Source organism: Entelurus aequoreus, linkage group LG08 (assembly GCF_033978785.1).
Source record: "Entelurus aequoreus isolate RoL-2023_Sb linkage group LG08, RoL_Eaeq_v1.1, whole genome shotgun sequence".
Lineage (NCBI taxonomy): Eukaryota > Metazoa > Chordata > Actinopteri > Syngnathiformes > Syngnathidae > Entelurus > Entelurus aequoreus.
In genome coordinates this window covers 63,283,150-63,308,903 of record NC_084738.1, presented here as the reverse complement: position 1 = coordinate 63,308,903, position 25,754 = coordinate 63,283,150, and the positions used below count along the sequence as shown (strand labels likewise).

Below are 25,754 nucleotides of genomic sequence, written 5' to 3'. Positions count from 1 at the left end.
TTGTTCGTTTTTTTGTGTTTTCACATCTGTGTGTGAAGTCCAAATGTCCATGCGCACTCTCTTCCCCAACCATGGGTCATACGCAGTGTGCCTCCCAAACACTGGGGGGCGCTTAAAAAAAATTCCCTACACCTTTTATTTATAAAGTTCAACATTTACAAACATAAAGATATGAACAAGGACAATTAAAACAAGTACAAAAACAGTGCAACACAGCGCCAGGGGGTTGTTGATTCAATAACGTAACTATAGTAGAATGTAAAATATATATGTACTGTATTTTCCGGACTATAAGGCGCACTTAAAATCCTTTTTTCCCCCTCAAAACTCGTCAGTGTGCCTTATAACCCGACGCGCCTAATGTACGGCATGATTCTAGTTGTGCTTACCGACCTTGAAGCAATTTAATTCGATACACGGTGTGATGATAAGTGTGACCAGTAGATGGCGGTCATACATAAGAGATACGTGTAAACTGCAATATGACGCCAGTAAAAAACACCCAAACTTTAAATGTTGCATTGAAAATATAGAACATTACACACGGCGCTCAAAAATGTGTCAACATGTTTTTAGTATGACTTCGGTAAGCTATGAATGGTATAGAGGGATTGTCGGTACATGAAACATACGAGTATTACTATGGAGTGTGTATAAGGATCGCAAACCGGCACCTATTAGCAGACATATTATCTGACATTTTATTTCGCAATATTATGCAAAACAACTTTTTTTTACCTTCTGGTACCTGCTGATCTGTATTTGGGATCTGCATAAATCCTGAAAAATTGCGCGCATCCGCCTTCGTAGTCCATGGCGACACCGTAGTGGATAAGCTTCTTCTTTTTCTCTATCTTCTTGTTTTGTGACATTCATCCTCCGCTGTTGTCATTTCTAATATAAAGTACTGTAAAGTTCTTACGTATATCTGTCATTAAACTCGCCATGAAAGCGCTAAAACATACCGGTGTAGTGAGTTTTCATTATTCACCTAAGGAACTTTAGTTATTAGAGAGTTCCAGTAGGGCACACTTGTTGTTGTTGTTTCCGGATGAGGAGATGCTGCTCCGTTACCGATTGAAGTAAAGCCTGAATGTCATTAGAACAGTTAGCTCCGTCTTTTGACACTTCTTCCACTCCCGTCCTTGCACGCTACACCGCTACAACAAAGATGACGGGGAGAAGACGCTGCCGAAGGTGAGCCACGTAAATAAGACCGCCCACAAAATGCCGCATCCTGAAGCGACTGTCAGAAAGCGGCTTGAAGATGATCTGTAAAACATCATCTATGCAACATTATGACCAAAGAACCACCATTACATGTTATGTAGACCACAAGGAAGTCTTTTACATTTAGAAAAAAATAATATTAATATGACTCCTTTAATGCGTCTTATATATGAAAAAAGATCGAAAATAGACCATTCATCGGAAGTGCGCCTTATAATCCGGTGCGCCCTATGTAGGGTTGCGAAGGGGTGGAAAGGTTCCGGTAAATTTGAATTCTAAACAAAATAAACACATTTATTCCGTGTGATTTTGCAATGCAACTCTGAGTGACAGTGACAACAAGCGGCCCTAACGGTGTTCGTCAACACCTTTCAATTGAATACCGTTCAATTATTGTAACGTCTATCGAGATGCTTCGAGGCCAGGAATTATATCGATCACTTTATTGAGCAAAACTGTTTATATTCGGCCATAACCACACCAAGCACATGGGTAAAACACTTCTATCTCGAAAAACTAGTCGTTTTCTGCCGTACAAACCAGGCCAAAACCAACTCGTCATCTGTCACCAACACGCATACCACTAAACCACTGGTGCGTTTATGGCCACACAAAAAGTCGGACAACTCCATACTTGCCAACCTTGAGACCTCCAATATCGGGAGGTGGGAGGTAGGGGGTGGGATTTGGTCGGGGGGGGGGCGTGGTTATTTACAGCTAGAATTCACCAACTTGAGTATTTCATATATATATATATATATATATATATATATATATATATATATATATATATATATATATATATATATATATATATATATATATATGTATGTATATATATATATATATATATATATATATATATATATATATATATATATATATATATATGGAATACTTGACTTTCAGTGAATTCTAGCTATATATATATATATATATATATATATATATATATATATATATATATATATATATATATATATATATATATATATATATTTTATTTACATATAAATAAATGAAATACTTGAATTTCAGTGTTCCGGTGGCTATCCATTAGATGGCAGTATTGTCCTGTTTAACTTCTCCGTTCATGATGAGTATATCATTTCGGCCACCGTGTTCAATGGAGAAGTCTGTTCTACAAAATTTACAGGCAACATACACCTTCCCCTTCGAACTGTCCTGGATGAACTGAAATTCTTGTTTCCATTCGTTTTGGAACTTGCAGGCGTATTTCTTCATCTTGCTCATCGACGGCGTCGCCATGTCTGCAATTTCCTCGTTCTTCTGCTTCGTGTCCTTGTTGTGTGCGCAGTTGTTCACTCTACTCTCTAAAAGCCCTAGATGTTATGACGTCATTGGGCAGGCAAGCTGTTTATATTGTGGGAAAGCGGACGTGAGAACAGGCTGTCCCCACTCAGTCTCAGGTCCGCATTGAGCTGGAGGGGGCGTGGCCTCCAGCTCCGGCTGAATACCGGGAGTTTGTCGGGAGAAAATCTCTGCCGGGAGGTTGTCGGGAGAGGCGCTGAATACCGGGATTCTCCCGCTAAAAACGGGAGGGTTGGAAAGTATGGACAACTCAAACACCACACAAAGTTACACTATGACTCCTCAGTCATACGTGTGCTTATTTTACTGTCATTTATTATTAATGTTCATTTATTTATATTAATCATGGAATGCTGTTACTAGAGAAAGTTACAGGAATGCACACTTCATCCTATGCTTACATTTCATTGTGCAACATGAGGATGTTTAAGGGCAACTAAATGTGATCTCTGAAAGGGGTACAAATGATTTTCAAGATAGTGCTCATGGTATAAAGTTAAGTTAGGTTAAATGAAAGTATTATTATTAATTATTATTATTATTTATCTTACGGTATATATCAAAAATAATATTGAGCAAAATTGAATTGAAATATTGTCGATGTGGTCCTCCAGCAGTGCTCGGGTTGCTCATGCAAAAATTAATTGTCCACCCCTGCGATAGGTCATGTATCATTCATCCGTCATCAAAATTGTTATCTGCGTTCCTCTTCCCCGTATCACGTCAGCACATTGTTGGACTTCTCGGCTCGACCCACTCCATATTTTTTTAGCGTCCAGAGACTGCCGAGGACAGACTCTGTTCATCATGCAGCATGAATCTTTGCATGCATTGCACCGGTCATCATTCCCAATTCTCATCCTCCACTTTCCCGCAGCCTAATGGCGGTTTGACCTTTCGCTATATGCGCAAATTCATATTCCCCTCACTCGGACCGGGCTCTATTTGCAACGGCTCGTATTCTATCCATATTTGCTGCTCGCCGCCGGGCTAAGGTTGCATCATTTGAGCGGATTATTGGCTTTCTTCACGTTTTTTTTTGGTTTCTTTTGTCGCGGATTTATTGGCATTCCGAGCACGGTTTTATTTGGACGAGGCCATCTGTTGAATGCGGAAATGAAATGAAAATGCGATGCGCCCGCGGGACCGACGGGGGTTCATCACTACATTCATGGCGCCGACGGCCTCGCGGGGAGTGTGTGGGAGAACATAAAACACACAGGTGGCTTTGCAGGGTGTGGGAATATTGGAAGAAACAAAGCACGGCCGTCGTACCTGACCACGAAGGAGCTGCGCGGCGGCCGCGAGCCCTCGTGCGCCGTCCCGGGTGAAAGGTCGGCGTCCAGCGCGATTCCGGCGCCCTCCAGCAGCAAGGTGAGGCGGTCGGGAAGCAGCCCCCGGGTCTCGGAGGTGAAGGTGATGGAGAGGAGCTGGCCGTAGCTGTGGACTTGACCACCCAGGAACTTGTCTGTGGGAGACAAGTTAGGTGATTAGTACGGGAAAATATTTCTGCACGTGTAACAGGTCTCACGGGTGTGGGAGTCCAGACAAAAAGGTTGTCTAAACCCCTGGAAAACATGGGCAATGTTTAAAGGCCTACTGAAACCCACTACTACCGACCACGCAGTCTGATAGTGTATATATCAATGATGAAATCTTAACATTATAACACATGCCAATACGGCCGGGTTAACTTATAAAGTGACATTTTAAATTTGCCGCTAAACTTCCGGTTCGAAACGCCTCTGAGGATGACGTATGCGCGTGACGTAGACCGGGGAACACGGGTATGCCTTCCACATTGAAGCCAATACGAAAAAGCTCCGTTTTCATTTCATAATTCCACAGTATTCTGGACATCTGTGTTCGTGAATCTGTTGCAATCATGTTCATTGCATTATGGAGTTGGAAGCTGAGCAAGCAAAGAAGAAAGTTGTCGGTGCGAAATGGACGTATTTTTCGAACGTAGTCAGCAACAACAGTACACAGCCGGCGCTTCTTTGTTTACATTCCCGAAAGATGCAGTCAAGATGGAAGAACTCGGATAACAGAGACTCTAACCAGGAGGACTTTTGACTTCGATACACAGACGCCTGTAGAGAACTGGGACAACACAGACTCTTACCAGGATTACTTTGATTTGGATGACAAAGACGCAGACGTGCTACTGTGAGTATGCAGCTTTGGCTTCTAAACATTTGATCGCTTGACCGTATGTGCGCAACTTTTTTTTGCGTATGTACGTAACTTTTTTAAAATATATAAGCTTTATGAACCTTGGGTTAGGTGAACGGTCTTTTGGGCTGAGTGATTGTGTGTGTTGATCAGGTGTTTGAATTGTATTGGCGTGTTCTATGGAGCTAGGAGCTAGCAGAGGAGCTAGGAGCTAGCATAACAAACACGCAGGTGTTTTTATGCAGGATTGATTTGTGGCATATTAAATATAAGCCTGGTTGTGTTGTGGCTAATAGAGTATATATATGTCTTGTGTTTATTTACTGTTGTAGTCATTCCCAGCTGAATATCAGGTCACCCCCGGCTCTCACAGCATCTTCCCTATCTGAATAGCTTCAACTCCCCACTAGTCCTTCACTTGCACTTTACTCATCCACAAATCTTTCATCCTCGCTCAAATTAATGGGGAAATTGTCGCTTTCTCGGTCCGAATCTCTCTCACTTCATGCGGCCATCATTGTAAACAATAGGGAACTTTGCGTATATGTTCAACTGACTACGTCACGCTACTTCCGGTAGGGGCAAGCCTTTTTTTTTATCAGATACCAAAAGTTGCAATCTTTATCGTCGTTGTTCTATACTAAATCCTTTCAGCAAAAATATGGCAATATCGCGAAATGATCAAGTATGACACATAGAATAGATCTGCTATCCCCGTTTAAATAAAAAAAATCATTTCAGTAGGCCTTTAAGGAGAGTTAAGACACAAACTATCTTTGAAGCTTCCCAAGTTTCCTCTCTTTATTACACAATGTACAAACCCCGTTTCCATATGAGTTGGGAAATTGTGTTAGATGTAAATATAAACGGAATACAATGATTTGCAAATCCTTTTCAACCCATATTCAGTTGAATGCACTACAAAGACAACATATTTGATGTTCAAACTCATAAACTTTTTTTTTTTTTTTTGCAAATAATAATTAACTTAGAATTTCATGGCTGCAACACGTGCCAAAGTAGTTGGGAAAGGGCATGTTTACCACTGTGTTACATGGCCTTTCCTTTTAACAACACTCAGTAAACGTTTGGGAACTGAGGAGACACATTTTTGAAGCTTCTCAGGTGGAATTATTTCCCATTCTTGCTTGATGTACAGCTTAAGTTGTTCAACAGTCCGGGGGTCTACGTTGTGGTATTTTAGGCTTCATAATGCGCCACACCTTTTCAATGGGAGACAGGTCTGGACTACAGGCAGGCCAGTCTAGTACCCGCACACTTTTACTATGAAGCCACGTTGATGTAACACGTGGCTTGGCATTGTCTTGCTGAAATAAGCAGGGGCGTCCATGGTAACGTTGCTTGGATGGCAACATATGTTGCTCCAAAACCTGTATGTACCTTTCAGCATTAATGGTGCCTTCACAGATGTGTAAGTTACCCATGTCTTGAGCACTAATACACCCCCATACCATCACAGATGACAATCCGGATGGTTCTTTTCCTCTTTGGTCCGGAGGACACCACATCCACAGTTTCCAAAAACAATTTGAAATGTGGACTCATCAGACCACAGAACACTTTTCCATTTTGTATCAGTCCATCTTAGATTAGTTCAGGCCCAGCGAAGCCGACGGCGTTTCTGGGTGTTGTTGATAAACAGTTTTCGCCTTGCATAGGAGAGTTTTAGCTTGCACTTACAGATGTAGCGACCAACTGTAGTTACTGACAGTGGGTTTCTGAAGTGTTCCATGAGCCCATGTGGTGATATCCTTTACACACTGATGTCGCTTGTTGATGCAGTACAGCCTGAGGGATCGAAGGTCACGGGCTTAGCTGCTTACGTGCAGTGATTTCTCCAGATTCTCTGAACCCTTTGATGATATTATGGAGCGTAGATGGTGAAATCCCTAAATGCCTTGCAATAGCTGGTTGACAAAGGTTTTTCTTAAACTGTTCAACAATTTGCTCACACATTTGTTGACAGAGTGGTGACCCTCGCCCCATCCTTGTTTGTGAATGACTGAGCATTTCATGGAATCTACTTTTATACCCAATCATGGCACCCACCTGTTCCCAATTTGCCTGTTCACCTGTGGGATGTTCCAAATAAGTGTTTGATGAGCATTCCTCAACTTTATCAGTATTTATTGCCACCTTTCCCAACTTCTTTGTCACGTGTTGCTGGCATCAAATTCTAAAGTTAATGGTTATTTGCAAAAAAAATCTGAACATCAAATATGTTGTCTTTGTAGCATATTCAATTGAATATGGGTTGAAAAGGATTTGCAAATCATTGTATTCCGTTTATATTTACATCTAACACAATTTCCCAACTCAAATGGAAACGGGGTTTGTACATACCCCAAAACCAGTGAAGTTGGCACGTTGTGTAAATGGTAAATAAAAACAGAATACAATGATTTGCAAATCCTATTCAACCTATATTCAATTGAATAGACTGCGACATTTAACGTTCGAATTGGAAAACTTGGTTATTTTTTTGCAAATATTAGCTCATTTGGAATTTGATGGCTGCAACGTGTTTCGAAAAAGCTTGCACGGGTGGCAAAAAAAGACTAAGGAAGTTGAGGAATGCGCATTAAAACACTTATTTGGAACATCCCACGGGTGAACAGGCTGATTGGGAACAGGTGGGTGCCATGATTGGGTATAAAAGCAGCTTCCGTGAAACGCTCGGTCATTCACAAACAAGGATGGTGCGAGGGTCAACACTTTGTGAACAAATGCGCGAGCAAATTGTTTAAGAACGACATTTCTCAAGCAGCTGCTGCAAGGAATTTAGGGATTTTACCATCTACGGTCCGTAATATCATCGAAAGTTTCAGAGAATCTGGAGAAATCAATGCATGTAAGCAGCAAGGCTGAAAATCAACATTGAATGCCCAATCAGTGTGTAAAGGATATCACCACATGGGCTCGGGAACACTTCAGAAAACCACTGTCAGTAACAACAGTTTGTTACTACATCTGTAAGTGCAAGTTAAAACTCTACTATGCAACACGAAAGCCATTTATCAACAACACCCAGAAACGCCGCCGGCTTCGCTGGGCCTGAGCTCATCTAAGATGGACTGATGCAAAGTGGAAAAAGGTTCTGTGGTCTGACGAGTCCACATTTCAAAATGTTTTTGGAAACTGTGGACGTCGTGTCCTCCGGACCAAAGAGGAAAAGAACCATAGGCGCAACGTAGAAAAGCCAGAATCTGTGATGGTATGGGGGTGTATTAGTGCCCAAGACATGGGTAACTTACACATCTGTGAAGGCACCATTAATGCTGAAAGGTACATACAGGTTTTGGAATAACATATGTTGCCATCCAACCAACGTCTTTTTCATGGACGCCCCTGCTTATTTCAGCAAGACAATGCCAAGCCACATTTAGCAACAGCGTGGCTTCATAGTAAAAGAGTGCAGGTACTAGACTGGCCTGCCTGTAGTCCAGACCTGTCTCCCATTGAAAATGTGTGGCGCATTATGAAGCCTAAAATACCACAACGGAGACCCCCGGACTGTTGAACAACTTAAGCTGTACATCAAGCAAGAATGGGAAAGAATTCCACCTGAAAAGCTTCAAAAATGTGTCTCCTCAGTTCTCAAACGTTTACTGAGTGTTGTTAAAAGGAAAGGCCATGTAACAAAGTGGTAACAATGTCTATGTGACAACTTTTTTGCAATATTTTGCTGCCATTAAATTCTAAGTTAATGATTATTTGCAAAAAAAAAAGGAAATTTCTCAGTTCGAACATTAAATATCTTGTCTTTGCAGTCTATTCGATTGAATATAAGTTGACAAGGATTTGCAAATCATTGTATTCTGCTTTTATTTATGATTTACACAACGTGCCAACTTCACTGGTTTTGGGGTTTTGTAAGTGAATCGGTGACCGATAGGACCGGCGGGATTCGGTCTGTGCAAAAAAAAAAAGTACCGGTTTAGGTCATACAAGTGTAAAAAGAAGTGACACATAATACGCCATTCAAACAATGATTCAAGTCGGCTCGTACAAGATAAAACAGAGCAAATTTCGGCGAAGCTTTACACCCGGCAATGTTGTCCTGAGCAGCCTGGACAAAGGTGCCAGTACCAAACCAGGCTGGAATTTGCTTCATTGGCAGAAACTGCTTCACACAATTAGTAACGAAGCCACCAGTTTGGCCCTTTTTGCATGAAAAAGTGCACGTAAAATGTCAATTAATGAACGAGAGAGCGCTTCATATGACATTTTCCTGCAATTGTTTTCCTAGCCTCTCCCTGCTCCATCACTGACAACAATATAAGGGCACATTTCCAACGCTGGGCTTGTAAATAATCGTCCTGGGATCGAATCTCGGCCCGGGACTTCTAATTTATGATTTATTTATCGTTGCACGACAAAACATACATTACTAAAATGCATTAAATTAAATTCAAGTTTGATTAAAAAAAGGAAAAAATAAAATGCTGCTTTACTCAATTGAAGTGTGTTTAAAAGAGAGCTCTGGATAAGGAAGGCGTTGGACAACATTGAAGCATGAGGGGGGAAAACAGGAAGCGGGAACTTGAAAAGCGAGACGGTTCTGCTCCTGATTATGAGTCATTTTTTTTACAAATGTATGCAGCGTCTGCCGGCGTAGGAGGATCACTTTAATTTGTTGGGCACTTGTTCCAAAAAAACAAGTTAAAATAAACACGGAGGAGCTGCCGGGGGAGTGACTTAAGAGGATGTTGGATCCAAGGAAGGGGGGCAAAAATCCATTTATAAATGACCTATAAATGATGCAGTCATGCATTTACATCACGCGCCATTCATAATGGATCGTCATTTACACGCCCGCTAACGATAACTGGTAAATGATTTCAACCCTGACTAATCACGGCGTTTCTATCTTTGCTAATAATGATGCCATCTTGTCACTTACAAAGAAATACAGAGCAGTGTGGTAAAATGTCCGGAAACACACAAATACCATGAAAACACACGCAACTGAATGTGTTCTGTTAAGGCTGAAAGCAAAGACAAGCCCCCAAAAAAGGTGCATGGGAGGAACAATGCTAGTTTTATGCAACAAAATGAAAGTTAGCCAGGCTAACAGGACGTTAGACAGGTTAACAGGAAGATAGCCATGCTACCAAGAAGTTAGCCAGTCGAGCAGGAAAATCACCAAGGCGAGCAGAAAGTTACCCAGGCTAGCAGAAAGTTAGCCAGAATAAGGAAGTTAGCCAGGTTAACAGGAAGATAGCTAGGCTAGCAAGAAGTTAGCCAGGCCAGCAGGAAGTTATCCAGGCTAGCAAGAAGTTAGCCAGGCGAGCAGGAAGTTAGCCAGGCAAGCAGTAAGTTAGCCAGGCGAGCAGGAAGTTAGCCAGGCTAGCAGGAAGATACCCAGGTGAGCAGGAAGTTAGCCTGCCAAGCAGGAAGTTAGCCAGGTGAGCAGGAAGTTAGCCAGGCGAGGAATAAGTTAGCCAGGCTAACAGGAAGTTAGCCAGGCTAAGTAAGCTAGCCAGGTTAACAGGAAAATAGCCAGACGAGCAGGAAGATAGCCAGGCGAGCGGGAAGTTACCCGGGCGAGCAGGAAGTTACCCAGCGGAGCAGGAAGTTAGCCTGGCTAGTAGGAAGTTAGTCAGGCTAACAGGAAGTTAGCCAGGCTAAGTAAGCTAGCCAGGTTAACAGGAAAATAGCCAGACGAGCAGGAAGATAGCCAGGCGAGCAGGAAGTTACCCAGCGGAGCAGGAAGTTAGCCTGGCTAGTAGGAAGTTAGCCTGGCGAGCAGGAAGTTAGTCAGGTGAGCAAGAAGTTAGCCAGGCGAGCAGGCATTTAGCCAGGCGAGCAGAAAGTGAGCCAGGCGAGCAGGAAGTGAGCCAGGAGAGCAGGAAGTTAGCCTGCCAAGCAGGAAGTTAGCCAGGCGAGCAGGAAGTTGGCCAGGCTAACACAAAGTTAGCCAGGCTAGCAAGAAGTTAGCCAGGCGAGCAGGAAGTTGGCCAGGCTAACACAAATTTAGCCAGGCTAGCAGGAAGTTAGCCAGGAGAGCAGGAAGTTAGCCTGCCAAGCAGGAAGTTAGCCAGGCGAGCAGGAAGTTGGCCAGGCTAACACAAAGTTAGCCAGACTAGGGAAGTTAACAAGGTTAACAGGAAGTTAGCCAGGCTAAAGAATTTAGCCAGGCGAGCAGGAAGTTAGCCATTTGAGCAGGAAGTTAGCCAGGCTAGCAAGAAGTTACCCAGGCGAGCAGGAAGTTAGCCAGGCTAGCAGGAAGTTAGTCAGGCTAACAGAAAGTTAGCCAGGCTAACAGGAAGTTAGCCAGGCTAAGTAAGTTAGCCAGGTTATCAGGAAGATAGCCAGGCAAGCAGGAAGTTACCCAGGCGAGCAGGAATTTAGCCAGGAGAGCAGAAAATGAGCCAGGCGAGCAGTAAGTTAGCCAGGAGAGCAGGAAGTTAGCCTGCCAAGTAGGAAGTTAGCCAGGTGTGCAGGAAGTTGGCCAGGCTAACACAAAGTTAGCCAGGCTAAGGAAGTTAACCAGGTTAACAGGAAGTTAGCCAAGCTAAAGAATTTAGCCAGGCGAGCAGGAAGTTAGCCATTGATTGATTGATTGATTGATTGATTGAGACTTTTATTAGTAGGTTGCACAGTGAAGTACATTTTCCGTACAATTGACCACTAAATGGTAACACCCGAATAAGTTTTTCAACTTGTTTAAGTCGGGGTCCACTTAAATTGATTCATGATACAGATATATACTATCATATATACTATCATCATAATACAGTCATCACACAAGATAATCACATTGAATTATTTACAATCAGGGGTGTGGAGGGGGGGTGGGGGGTAGGATATGGACAGCAAGTAGTGGACATAGAGAGAGAGAGAGAGAGAGAGAGAGAGAGAGAGAGAGAGAGAGAGAGAGAGAGAGAGAGAGAGAGAGAGAGAGAGAGAGAGAGAGAGAGAGAGAGAGATCAGAAGGCATAAGAAAAAGTATCTGCATTTGATTGTTTACATTTGATTATTACCAATTGATTATTAGCAATCTGGGGAGGGTGTTAGTTTAGGGTTGTAGCTGCCTGGAGGTGAACTTTTATTGCGGTTTTGAAGGAGGATAGAGATGCCCTTTCTTTTATACCTGTTGGGAGCGCATTCCACATTGATGTGGCATAGAAAGAGAATGAGTTAAGACCTTTATTAGTTCGGAATCTGGGTTTAACGTGGTTAGTGGAGCTCCCCCTGGTGTTGTGGTTATGGCGGTCATTTACGTTAAGGAAGTAGTTTGACATGTACTTCGGTATCAGGGAGGTGTAGTGGATTTCATAGACTAGGCTCAGTGCAAGTTGTTTAACTCTGTCCTCCACCTTGAGCCAGCCCACTTTAGAGAAGTGGGTAGGAGTGAGGTGGGATCTGGGGTGGAGGTCTAGAAGTAACCTGACTAGCTTGTTCTGAGATGTTTGGAGTTTAGATTTGAGGGTTTTGGAGGTGCTAGGGTACCAGGAGGTGCATGCGTAATCGAAAAAGGGTTGAACGAGAGTTCCCGCCAGAATCCTCAAGGTGCTTTTGTTGACCAGAGAGGAGATTCTGTAGAGAAATCTCGCTCGTTGGTTAACCTTTTTGATTACCTTGGTTGCCATTTTATCACAGGAAAGGTTAGCCTCTAGAATGGAACCTAGGTAGGTGACCTCATCCTTCCTGGTGATAACAATGTCACCCACTTTTATGGTGAAGTCACTGACTTTCTTAAGGTTGATGTGGGACCCAAACAGGATGGATTCCGTTTTACCCAAGTGTATGGATAGCTTGTTGTCAGCGAGCCAGGTGCAAGTTCTACAGAGCTCAGCACTGAGGATTTTCTCCACCTGTGACTTGTCCTTGCCGGATACCAGCAGGGCAGAGTCATCCGCAAACAAAAACAATTCACAGTCGCATGCCGATGACATGTCGTTTATGTATATTAGGAACAGTAAAGGTCCCAATATACTGCCTTGGGGGACTCCACAGCTCACAGAGAGAGAGAGGGGGGGGGGGGGGGACACGGTGCCGTTCACCTCTACCACCTGCTCCCTCCCCTCCAAGTAAGATTGCATCCAGCTCCATGAGGTTTTGTTAAATCCGATTGCTCTGAGCTTATCCAACAGTATAGCGTGGTTAACGGTGTCAAAGGCCTTCTGAAGGTCCAGCATGACCATGCCGCAGTATTTGCCCGCGTCCACCTCATGTTTGATGTGGTCGGTCAGATAAAGAAGGCATGTGTCAGTGGAGTGGTTAGTTCTGAAGCCGGATTGGAATTTGTACATGAGTTTTTTAGTGGCAAGGTAACTATCGACCTGTTCATAAACTATTTTCTACATTACTTTCGAAATGGAACTGAGAATAGAAACAGGTCGGTAGTTGCCAGGTTCCAATTTGCATCCTTTTTTAAAGAGGGGAGTTACTCTTGCTATCTTAAAATCTTTTGGTACTTGGCTTTGTGTAATTGATAGGTTTATTATGTGCGTGATGATCGGGGCAATGATGGAGGCAGAGTCCCTGAGGAATCTGGAGGAAATATTATCAAGACCGGTGGCCTTGTTAGGGTGGAGCCCGCTCAATTTTTTAAACACATCAGCTGTGACCATTTCTAATTTGAAATCACCGTTGGATACTCCTAGCTTTCTGTAGAAGGCTTTAATGTGTCCTACACCAAAGCGACCAGAGTGGTGGGACAGCTTGTTGACAAGAGTTGCGGCTATGCTGGTGAAAAAGATGTTAAGTCTGCTAGTTACCTCCATTTTGTCTGTAATGAGGGAGTCACCCTCCTTGATGCTGATGTTGGTGAGTCTGGTTTTAAGTTTCTGGCTGCAACCAGGAAGCTGGTTGTTGAGAATTTTCCAGAGCTCACGTGGCTTATTTGTGTTTTCCTCGTGTTTGTTCATTTGAGCAGGAAGTAGCCAGGCTAGCAGGAAGCTACCCAGGCGAGCAGGAAGTTAGCCAGACTAGCAGGACGTTCACCAGGCGAGCAGGAAGTTAGGCAGGTGAGCAGGAAGTTACCCAGGCGAGCAGGAAGTTGGCCAAGCTAACAGGAAGTTGGCCAGGCTAACAGGAAGTTAGCCAGGCTAAGGAAATTAGCCAGGCGAGCAGGAAGTTAGCCAGGCGAGCAGGAAGTTGGCCAGGCTAACAGGAAGTTAGCCAGGCTAGCAGGAATTTAGCCAGGCAAGCAGGAAGTTAGCCAGGCGAGCAGGAAGTTAGCCAGGTTAACAGGAAGTTAGCCAGGCGAGCAGGACGTTAGCCAGGCTAAGGAAGTTAGCCAGGTCAACAGGAAGTTAGCCTGGCTAGCAAGAAGTTAGCCAGGTGAGCAGGAAGTTAGCCAGGCGAGCAGGAAGTTAGCCAGGCTAGCTAGACAAGACAAAAGAAAAAAAGAAAATAAAATATTTAGAAATAAAAAAATGGATGAAGAATGGTGGTTAATAGTATGTTTAGACACCTCCATGATGGATCCATGTTTCCTCAGTGCTTGCAATGCATGTAAGACTTTGCTGCAAGGTCCTCCACATGAATAAAAGCCCTGCAGGCGTGCGCGCACACACACACACACACACACACACACACACACACACACACACACACACACACACACACACACACACACACACACACACACACACACACACACACACACAGGTGTGTGTTGTACTCCAGCAGCCTGAGCACTGCGTGGACGTCAGGCAGCACCATGGATAAAGGCAGCCGTCATGGTCGTCATGGCGACCTGCTGCTACATGTTTGCAGAAGTGTCTCAGCAGTAACGCTGGCTTCTAAATCTAAACACCCCCAGCATACATTGCTCTTTTCTTTGCTTCTACTTCTGCACTCCCGAGTTCTCCTTTTGCTATTTCATCACCTCTTTTTCTTCTTTTTTGTGTGTGTGTGCGTGTGTGCGTGTGTGCGTGTGTGTGTGTCCCGGGTGACGAGACCTTCAGACTGAGATTGTAGTTCTCAGCTTCTTTGAAGCTCAGCACAGGCAATTGCGGCGTGAAAGCGAGTGACATGTCGCCTAAATCTGCTCCGGTGGAGCTCGGCACTCCCCCTCCCCCGGTCCTCGGCGGAATACCGGAGCGGGGCCTTGTGAGCGCTCCCCGCCCTCGCTCTCCGCCTCGGGGTTTATTTATTCAAATTCCGCACTTCTTGTCTCACATCCTCCCTGCGAGCTCACACATGAGAAGCTTGGAGTCGGTGACAGATTGCGGTGAGGACTGAAGTGAGACCACGCCGCCCGTGTGTGACCTCCCTGCTCCTCGCCGGAGCAGCTTGCCCGAGACCCCGGCAAGCTGCTCTCTCCACCGGCAGTCTGGTGTTTGCGCCACGGGGGACTTGAACCCCGCCTGTGTGGAGGACCAAGCAGATGTACAAGGCCGACATCAAGCAGCATGACCCTGTGTCGCCTCCTCGTGTGTGCTGGGAGATCCGTAACGGGCGACAGAGGGTGGGGGAAATGGTCAATTCCCAGATGCGTCGCGATCAGAACGTGGGCGAGTCAAACATCGATGGACAAATGTCCCTACATCGATTATTCACGTGTGTTCATTAAAGTAATACAGATGGTTCTAAAATATGCCATTAATGCTAATTATCTCTCAGCCAGAGGGGTCCAAACTTTTTGGAGCCGAAAGTCGACTGCATGCAAAGTAACTAATATATATATATATATATACATAAACATACATACACACATACATATATATATATATATATATATACATACAGAAATACCATATATATATATATATATATATATATATATATATATATATATATATATATATATATATATATATATATATATATATATATATACATACATACATACGTACGTACATACACACATATATATATATCCATCCATCCATCCATCTTCTTCCGCTTATCCGAGGTCGGGTCGCGGGGGCAGCAGCTTACATATGTATATATACACATTATGTATATATATGTATATATGTATATATATATATATATATATATATATATATATGTATATATATATATATATATATATATATATATATATATATATATATATATATATATATATATATATATATATATATATATATATATATATGCATACTCGAATGCAGCTGAGATAGGCTCCAGCACCCCCCCGCGACTCTAAAAGGGACAAACGGTAGAAAATGGATGGATGGATGAATGGATATATAGAACAATATTTGTAACCAAAATAAATCTGCAACCTAAAACAGTTTTGCAACTAAAACAAGATTTGTAACTAAAAACGTATTTGAAGGCACAAAAAAATTATTTAGTAAACAAAAACTATTTGCAATCGAAAAATGATTTGTAAACAAAAAAAAAAAGGAATTTGTAACCAAAAATAGATATGCTACTAAAAACAGATTTGCAACCCCCCAAAGAAAGATTTGTATCTGAGAAAAGACTAGTAACCAAAAAAACATTTATAACAAAAAAAAATTGTAAATAGATCTGCAACCAAAACAAAATTTACCAGAAAAAAACATTTCTCAACCAAAAAACATTCTGTTTAACAAAAATGTATGTGCAAGCAAAAAAATATTAGTTACCCCCCCAAAAAACAATTTTTAACCAAAAATACATCTGCAACCGGAAAAGGATGTGTAACCAAAATAAGATTTGCAACCTCGCCCCCCCCCAAAAAAACGATTTGTAACCAAATTAAAATTTGCAACTTCGCCCCCTCAAAAAAATATTGGTAACCAAAAACAGATTTGCAATTTAAAAAAGTAGATTTACATTCCAAAAAAACAACAACCAAAAAAATTGATTTGCAACCCAAAAAAAAAAAAAACAGAACCAAAAAAATAACTGTTTTTTAACCGGAAAAACACAAACACAAATATTGTAACCAATTTTTTTGAGGGGTTTACAAAATATTTTGCCAAAAAACACATATTTCTCTCCACAGCTGGCGAGCCAAAGTGTGGCGCAATGCGAGAGATGCTAATTTGAAACGGAGAACATCCGGGCAAAGGAGAAGCCGAGTTTGATCAGATGGAGGCCACGGCGTGACGTGTGGGAGAGACAGCTTGGGTGTTGCTGCTTCACATTGTCACCAAGGATTCTGACACCCCAAATGAGATCTCTCCTTCCATGCTATATGTGGAGTCCACTTGTCAGACATGGGGAACCATGACATCCTCCCCAGAGTCCACCCGGCACTTTTTAAAAAGCATCGATCGACTCGCTTTCACGCCAAAATCCCCGAATCTGCATCCCGAAGTTGTCACTTGGTGTTATCGGCAGCCTGCAACGCGTGGGGGGGGGGGAGTCACACTTCAACAGACGTCTTAGCTTTAAAGGCGTTTACAGGAAATGGGATCATTAGCGTGGACGGCGAAGGAGGGAACAACATGAATGGCGGCGATAAGCAGACCGCCACAAAGCTTGTTGGCGGCTTGGCGGGTCGCTAAGAGGCTGCGTGTGAACCGCTCTTAAAAAAAAAAAAAAAAGAAAAGTTGAGCGTCTAAGAACATTTGGAAGGCCGTCGTATCTCTAAGCCGCTCCTCGCCGAGGCGGGCCTGCGATCGGCCAAATTGGGCATAAACGCCAAAGGAGGCGGCGGTAATGGGATTGCGCAGTGTTTTGCTTCTGGCGGCGGACGGCGGGGCGGCTGGACGGTCTCGCGGGGTTGATGCTGAGAAGCCCAAAGGAGGCAACCCGGCCAATTTTCACTTTGTTGCCTTTCCAACATGGTCAATTCCATCAGGCCGTGTGATAGAAATGGGCCCTAATCCCGTAGAAGGGCCGGCTTATTCCCTTATCTTCTAATGGTTCTGATAAAGGATTGGGGGGGGGGGGGGGGGGGGGGGGGGCAGTTTTGATGCTGGACTGGAAGACATAGTGGTGAAATGAAGTCAATTATATTTATATAGCGCTTTTCTCTAGTGACTCAAAGCGCTTAACATAGTGAAACCCAATATCTAAGTTACATTTAAAGCAGTGTGGGTGGCACTGGGAGCAGGTGGGCAAAGTGTCTTGCCCAAGGACACAACGGAAGTGACCAGGATGGCGAAAGCGGGAATCGAACCTGGAACCCTCAAGTTGCTGGCACGGCCGCTCTACCAACCGAGCTATGCCGCCCCAAGTAGTAGCTGCCAGACAGCAAAGAGGAAATCGCTGCCCTCAATGAAGAAGAAATAGCCGCCACCTAATTAGAGGGAATAATTGCCACAAACGAAGACGAAACCGTTGCTACCATCAAAGAAGCTGCTACCAACGAAGGTGAAAAGGCCGCCGTAAAAGAAGAAGAAATAGACGCCCACCAAATGAGAAGAAATAGCTGCTAACAACAGAGACAGAATCAGCGCTGCCAACGAAGAACAAATAGCCACCATAAATGAAGAAATAGCAGCCACCAAATGAGAAGAAATAGCTGCTACCAACGAAGAACATATAGCCCCCACCAATGAACAAGAAATAGACCCCACCAAATGAGAAGAAATAGCCCCCATCAACGAAGAACAAATAGCCACCACAAACAGAGAAATAGCTGTTGCCAACAAAGTAGAAATAACCGGCATCAACAAATGAGAAATATCCCCCACCAATGAAGAAGAAATAGCCGCCACAAACAGAGAAATAGCTGCTGCCAACAAAGAAGAAATAACCGGCATCAACAAAGAAGAAATAACCGGCATCAACAAAGGAGAAATAGCCCCCACCAATGAATAAGAAATATCCCCCACCAATGAAGAAGAAATAGTTGCCACAAACAGAGAAATAGCTGTTGCCAACAAAGAAGAAATAACCGGCATCAACAAAGGACAAATAGCCCCCACCAATGAAGAAGAAATAGCCGCCACAAACAGAGACATAGGTGTTGCCAACAAAGAAGAAATAACCGGCATCAACAAAGAAGAAATAGCCCCCACCAATGAAGAAGAAATCGCCGCCAAATGAGAACCACCAAATAAGAAATAGCTGCTACCAAAGAAGGTGAAATATTCGCCACCAATGAAGAAGAAATAGCCGCCACCTAATTAGAGGAAATAACTGCCACAAACGAAGACGAAACCGTCGCCACCACCAAAGAAGCTGCTACCAACGAAGGTGAAAAGGCCGCATACATTGAAGAAGAAATAGCCCACGCCAATGAAGAGAATACATCGATCGAATGAGAAGAAATAGCCGCCGCAAACGAAGAACTAATAGCTGCAAAGACGAAATAGTCCTGAACAATGAATAAGAAATAGCCGCCACCGTTGAAGGAGAACGAGCTGCCACCAAATGAGAAGAAATTGCCGCCACAAACAAAAAATAAATAGCTGTTACCAACAAAGAAGAAATAACCGCCAACAAATGAAGAAGAAACAGCCGCCACCAAATAAGAAATAGCTGCTACCAATGAACAAGAAATAGCCCCCACCAAATGACAAGAAATAGCCCCCACCACTGAAAAAAAAATAGCCGCCACAAACAGAGACGACATAGCCGTTACCAACAAAGAAGAAATTACGGTCATCAACAAAGAAGAAATAGCCCCCACCAATGAAGAAGAAATGGCCGCCAAATGAGAACCACCAAATAAGAAATAGCTGCTTCCAAAGAAGGTGAAATATTTGCCACCATTGAAGAAGAAATAGCTGCTATCAATGAAGAACATATTACTGCTACCAATGAAGAAGAAATAGCTGCTACCAAAGGAGAAGAAATAGATGCTACCAACGAAGAAGAAATAGCTGCTCGCAAAGAAAAAGAAATAGCCGCCACCATTGAAAAATAAATTGCTGCTACCAACAAAGAAGAAATAGCTGCTCCCAAATAAGGCGAAATAGCCGCCACAATTGAAGAAGAAAAAGCTGCTACCAAACAAGGTGAAATATCCACCAACATTGAAGAAGAAATAGCTGCTACTAACGAAGAACAAATAGATGCTACCAATGAATAACAAATAGCTGCTACCAACGAAGAACATATAGCCCCCACCAATGAACAAGAAATAGCCCCCGCCAAATGAGAAGACATAGCCCCCACCACTGAAGAAGAAATAGCCCCCACAAACAGAGACATAGCCGTTGCCAACAAAGAAGAAATAACTGGCATCAACAAAGAAGAAATAGCCCCCACCAATGAAGGAGAAATGGCCGTCAAATGAGAACCACCAACTAAGAAATAGCTGCTACCAAAGAAGGTGAAATATTCGCCACCAATGAAGAAGAAATAGCCAGCACTTAATTAGAGGAAATAACTGCCACAAACGTAGACGAAACTGTCGCAACCACCAAAGAAGCTGCAACCAACGAAGGTGAAAAGGCCGCATACATTGAAGAAGAAATAGCCCACGCCAATGAAGAGAATAGCCATCGACCGAATGAGAAGAAATAGCCGCCGCAAACGAAGAACAAATAGCTGCTGCCGACAAAGACGAAATAGCCCCGACCAATGAAGAAGATATAGCCGCCACCGTTGAAGGAGTAAGAGCTGCCAGCAACAGAGAAGAAATAGCCGCCACCAACAGAGACAAAATCAATACTGCCAACAAAGGAGAAATAGCCGCCACAAAAGAAGAAGAAATTGCTGCTACCAATGGAGACAAAATCAGCACTGCCAACAAAGAACAAATGAACGGCATAAATGAAGAAGAAATAGCCGCCACCAAATGAGAAGAAATAGCTGCTACCAACGAAGAACACATAGCCCCCACCAATAAACAAGAAATAGCCCCCACCAAATGAGAAGACATAGCCCCCACCAATGAAGAAGAAATAGCCCCCACCAAATGAGAAGGCATAGCCCTCACCACTGAAGAAGAAATAGCTGCCACAAACAGAGACGTAATAGCTGTAGCCAACAAAGAAAAAATAACCGCCATCAACAAAGAAGAAATAACCGCCATCAACAAAGAAGAAATAGCCCCCACCAATAGAGAAGAAATGGCCGCCAAATGAGAACCACCAAATAAGAAATAGCTGCTACCAAAGAAGGTGAAATAGTCGCCACCATTGAAGAAGAAATAGCTGCTACCATTGAAGAAGAAATAGCTGCTACCAAGGAAGAATAAATAGCTGCTACCAATGAAAGGTGAAAAAGCAGCCACCACTGAAGAAGAAACAGCCACCACCAAATGAGAAGAAATTGATGCTACCAACGAAGAAGAAATGGCTGCTCGCAAAGAAAAAGAAATAGCCGCCACCATAGAAGAAGAAATAGCTGCTCGCAAAGAAAAATAAATAGCCGCCACCATTTTAAAATAAATTGCTGCTACCAACAAAGAAGAAATAGCTGCTCCCAAATAAGGTGAAATAGCCGCCACAACTGAAGAATAAAAAGCTGCCACCAAAAAAGGTGAAATATCCACCACCATTGAAGACGAAATAGCTGCTATCAATGAAGAAGAGATTACTGCTACCAATGAAGAAGAAATAGCTGCTATCAATGAAAGGTGAAAAAGAAGCCACCACTGAAGAAGAAACAGCCGCCACCAAATGAGAAGAAATAGATGCTACCAACAAAGAAGAAATAGCTGCTCGCAAAGAAAAAGAAATAGCCGCCACCATTGAAGAAGAAATTACTGCTACCAACAAAGAAGAGATAGCTGTTCCCAAAGAAGGTGAAATAGCCACCACCATTGAAAAAGAGATAGCTGCGACCAACGAAGAAGAAATAGCTGCTCCCAAAGAAGGTGAAATAGCCACCACCATTGAAGAAGAAATAGCTGCCACTAACAAAGAAATAACCGCCATCAACAAAGAAGAAATAACCACCATCAACAAAGAAGAAATGGCTCCCACCACTGAAGAAGAAATAACCGCCACCAAACAAGAAGAAATAGATGCTACCAACAAAGAAGAAATAGCTGCTCGCAAAGAAAAAGAGATAGCCGCCACCATTGAAGAAGAAATTGCTGCTACCAATAAAGAAGAAATAGCTGCTACCAAAGAAGTTGAAATAGCCGCCACCATTGAAGAAGAAATAGCTGCTACCAATGAAGAATAAATAGCTGCTACCAACAAAGAAGAAATAGCTGCTACCAAAGAAGGTGAAACAGCCGCCACCATTGAAGAATAAATAGTTCCCACCAACAAATAAATAACCACCATCAACAAAGAAGAAATAACCACCATCAACAAAGAAGAAATGGCTACCACCACTGAAGATGAAATAGCCGCCACCAAACGAGAAGAAATGGATGCTACCAACGAAGAAGAAATAGCTGCTCACAAAGAAAAAGAGATAGCCGCCACCATTGAAGAAGAAATTGCTGCTACCAACAAAGAAGAGATAGCTGCTCCCAAAGAAGGTGAAATAGCCACCACCATTGAAAAAGAGATAGCTGCGACCAACGAAGAAGAAAGAGCTGCTCCCAAAGAAGGTGAAATAGCCGCCACCATTAAAGAAGAAATAGCTGCTACCAATGAAGAATAAATAGCTGCTACCAACAAAGAAGAAATAGCTGCTACCAAAGAAGGTGAAACAGCCGCCACCATTGAAGAATAAATAGTTGCCACCAACAAAGAAATAACCGCCATCAACAAAGAATAAATTGCTACCACCACTGAAGAAGAAATAGCCGCCACAAAACGAGAATAGATGCTACCAACGAAGAAGAAATAGCTGCTCGCAAAGAAAAAGAGATAGCCGCCACCATTGAAGAAGAAATTGCTGCTACCAAAAAAGAAGAAATAGCTGCTACCAAAGAAGTTGAAATAGCCGCCACCATTGAAGAAGAAATAGCTGCTACCAATGAAGAATAAATAGCTGCTACCAACAAAGAAGAAATAGCTGCTACCAAAGAAGGTGAAACAGCCGCCACAATTGAAGAACAAATATTTCCCACCAACAAAGAAATAACTGCCATCAACAAAGAAGAAATGGCTCCCACCACTGAAGAAGAAATAGCCGCCACCAAACGAGAAGAAATAGATGCTACCAACGAAGAAGAAATAGCTGCTCGCAAAAAAAACCATTGAAGAAGAAATTGCTGCTACCAACAAAGAAGAAATAGCTGCTACCAAAGAAGTTGAAATAGCCGCCACGATTGAAGAAGAAAAAGCTGCTACCAAACAAGGTGAAATATCCACCACCATCGAAGAATAAATAGCTGCTACCAACGAAAAACAAATAGATGCTACCAATGATGAATAAATAGCTGTTACCAACGAAGAAGAAATAGCTGCCACCTTTGAAGAAGAAATAGTTGCCACCAACAAATAAGAAATAACCACCATCAACAAAGAAGAAATGGCTCACACCAATGAAGAAGAAATTGCTGCCCCAAATGAGAAGAAATAGTTGCCACCAACAAAGAAGAAATAGTTGCCACCAAAGAAGAAGACATAGCTGCCACCAACGAAGAACAAGCAGCAGGATATTAACTAACTACTGATATTTGTGCTACTACTGATATCAAATATCAACATCAGACTACTGATATGTGTGCTACTATTGATATCAAATATCAACATCAGACTACTGATATTTGTGCTACTACTGATATCAAATATCAACATCAGACTACTGATATTTGTGCTACTACTGATATCAAATATCAACATCAGACTACTGATATTTGTGCTACTACTGATATCAAATATCAACATCAGACTACTGATATGTGTGCTACTATTGATATCAAATATCAACATCAGATTACTGATATGTGTGCTACTATTGATATCAAATACAGTATCAGCATCAGACAGTCCAACACATACACATGTTTTTTCATGAGGTTTCCACAGTAAACAGAGAACACCATATTACAATAACATAAACACCCCAGAGAAAAGAAAAGGTAAATATATCAATAAATGTACATAAATAAAAGGTAAGTATATCAATACATGTATATGAATAAAGGTAAGTATATTAATAAATGTATATAAATAAAGGCAAGTATATCGATAAATGTAAATAAATAAAGGTAAGTATATCAATATATGTATATAATTAAAGGTAAGTATATCAATATATGTATACAAATAAAGGTAAGTATATCAATATATGTATATAAATAAAGGTAAGTATATCAATAAATGTATATAAATAAAGGTAAGTATATTAATAAATGTATATAAATAAAGAAAAGTATATCAATATACATATATAAATAAAGGTAAGTATATCAATATACAGTATGTATATAAATAAAGGTAAGTATATTAACAAATGTATATAAATAAAGGTAAGTATATTAATAAATGTATATAAATAAAGAAAAGTATATCAATATACATATATAAATAAAGGTAAGTATATCAATATACAGTATGTATATAAATAAAGGTAAGTATATCAATATATGTATATAAATAAAGGTAAGTATATCAATAAAATGTAAGTATATCAATAAATGAGAGAATATTCAATAGTTTCTTTATGATTGTAGTTTCAGCTAATAAACTGTAGGTAAATATTTTCCTGGTTAGGTTAACACGTAAAAACTTCATACAATTATTATGCATCCATCCATTTTCTACAGCTTGTCCCTTTCGGGGTGACGGGAGATGCTGTAGCCTATTATTTAAGTTTATTTTCTTATTTATAAAAGGGACATTTCATCAAAGATAGGTTATTGTCACACTCACCGGGGGCTCTGTAAACACCCAGGTCGTCTTCAGAGAGGGGTAGTAAGTACACCTCACCCTCCTTCCACAGCAGGGGGGAATGGCGCCCGCCGGAGAACTGGCCCAGCCAGCCGTCCTGATCTGGACCAAAGTAGACAGCAGGTGATCATTACTCATTTTTAATGAAGAACAAGATGGCACATTCTCAATGTTTACCAGAAGCCTAGCTTAGCCTACTACACACCAGGCTAAGTTTACCAGTAGCGTAGCTTGGCATTAACCTATAATATACCAATACAAATTTACCAGTAGACTAGCCTAGCATTAGCCTGTTACACTCTAGTATTAAGTTTACTAGTAGCGTAGCCTAGCCTTAGCTTGTTACACACTAGGTCTAAGTCGGTCTTAGCCTAGCCTAGCATTAGCCTTTTACACACCAGCATTAAGTTTAGCATTAGCCTGTAACACACGGGTTCACGAGTAGCGTAGACTAACATTAGTCTGTTACACTCTAGTACAAAGTTTACCAGAGGCCTAGCCTAGCATTAGCCTGTTACACACTAATAATATGTTTGCCAGTAGCGTAGCCTGGCATTAGCTTGTTACACACTAGATCTAAGTCGGTCTTAGCCTGGCCTAAGATTAGCCTTTTACACACCAGTACTAGTTTACCATTAGCCTAGCGTAGCCTGTTACACACTGGGTCAACCTTCACTACTAGCCTAGCATTAGCCTGTAACACACAGGTTCAAAACTATTGTAACCTAGCATTAGCCTGTTACACACTAGTATTAAGTTTACCAGTAGCGTAGCCTAGCCTTAGCTTGGTCGGTCTTAGCCTAGCCTAGCATTAGCCTTTTACTCACCAGTATTAGGTTTACCATCAGCCTAGCGTAGCCTGTTACATACTGGGTCAACCTTTACTACTAGCCTAGCATTAGCCTGTAACACACGGGTTCACAAGTATTGTAGACTAGCATTAGCCTGTTACACTCTAGTACAAAGTTCACCAGAGGTCTAGCCTAGCATTAGCCTGTTACACACTAGTATTAAGTTTACCAGTTGCGTAGCCTAGCCTTAACCTGTTACACACTAGGTCTAAGTCGGTCTTAGCCTAGCATTAGCCTTTTACACACCAGCACTAAGTTTAGGATTAGCCTGTAACACACAGGTTCACAAGTAGCGTAGACTAACATTAGCCTGTTACACTCTAGTACAAAGTGTACCAGTGCCTAGCCTAGCATTAGCTTGTTACACACTAGGTCTAAGTTGGTCTTAGCCTAGCCTAGCATTAGCCTTTTACACACCAGTACTAGGTTTACCATTAGCCTAATGTAGCCTGTTACACACTGGGTCAACCTTTACTACTAGCCTAGCATTAGCCTGTAACACACGGGTTCACAAGTAGCGTATACTAACATTAGCCTGTTACACTCTAGTACAAAGTTGTTCTAGAGTGTACTAGTCTACTAGCCTAGCATTAGCCTGTTACACACT

At 42.2% G+C, this 25,754-nt stretch overlaps 1 protein-coding gene across 2 annotated transcripts in view; it reads right to left on the bottom strand.

The window, feature by feature from the left end:
- Positions 1-25,754, bottom strand: part of lamc3 (laminin, gamma 3) — a 326,552-nt gene that overhangs the window by 139,393 nt on the left and 161,405 nt on the right. For both annotated transcript variants that reach the window (XM_062057021.1, XM_062057020.1), the window contains exons 10-11: positions 24,279-24,398; positions 3,838-4,030 (exon numbers count right to left, since the gene is read on the bottom strand). In XM_062057021.1, coding sequence (XP_061913005.1) covers positions 3,838-4,030; positions 24,279-24,398 — 313 coding nt within the window. The remainder of the gene's footprint in view (positions 1-3,837; positions 4,031-24,278; positions 24,399-25,754) is intronic.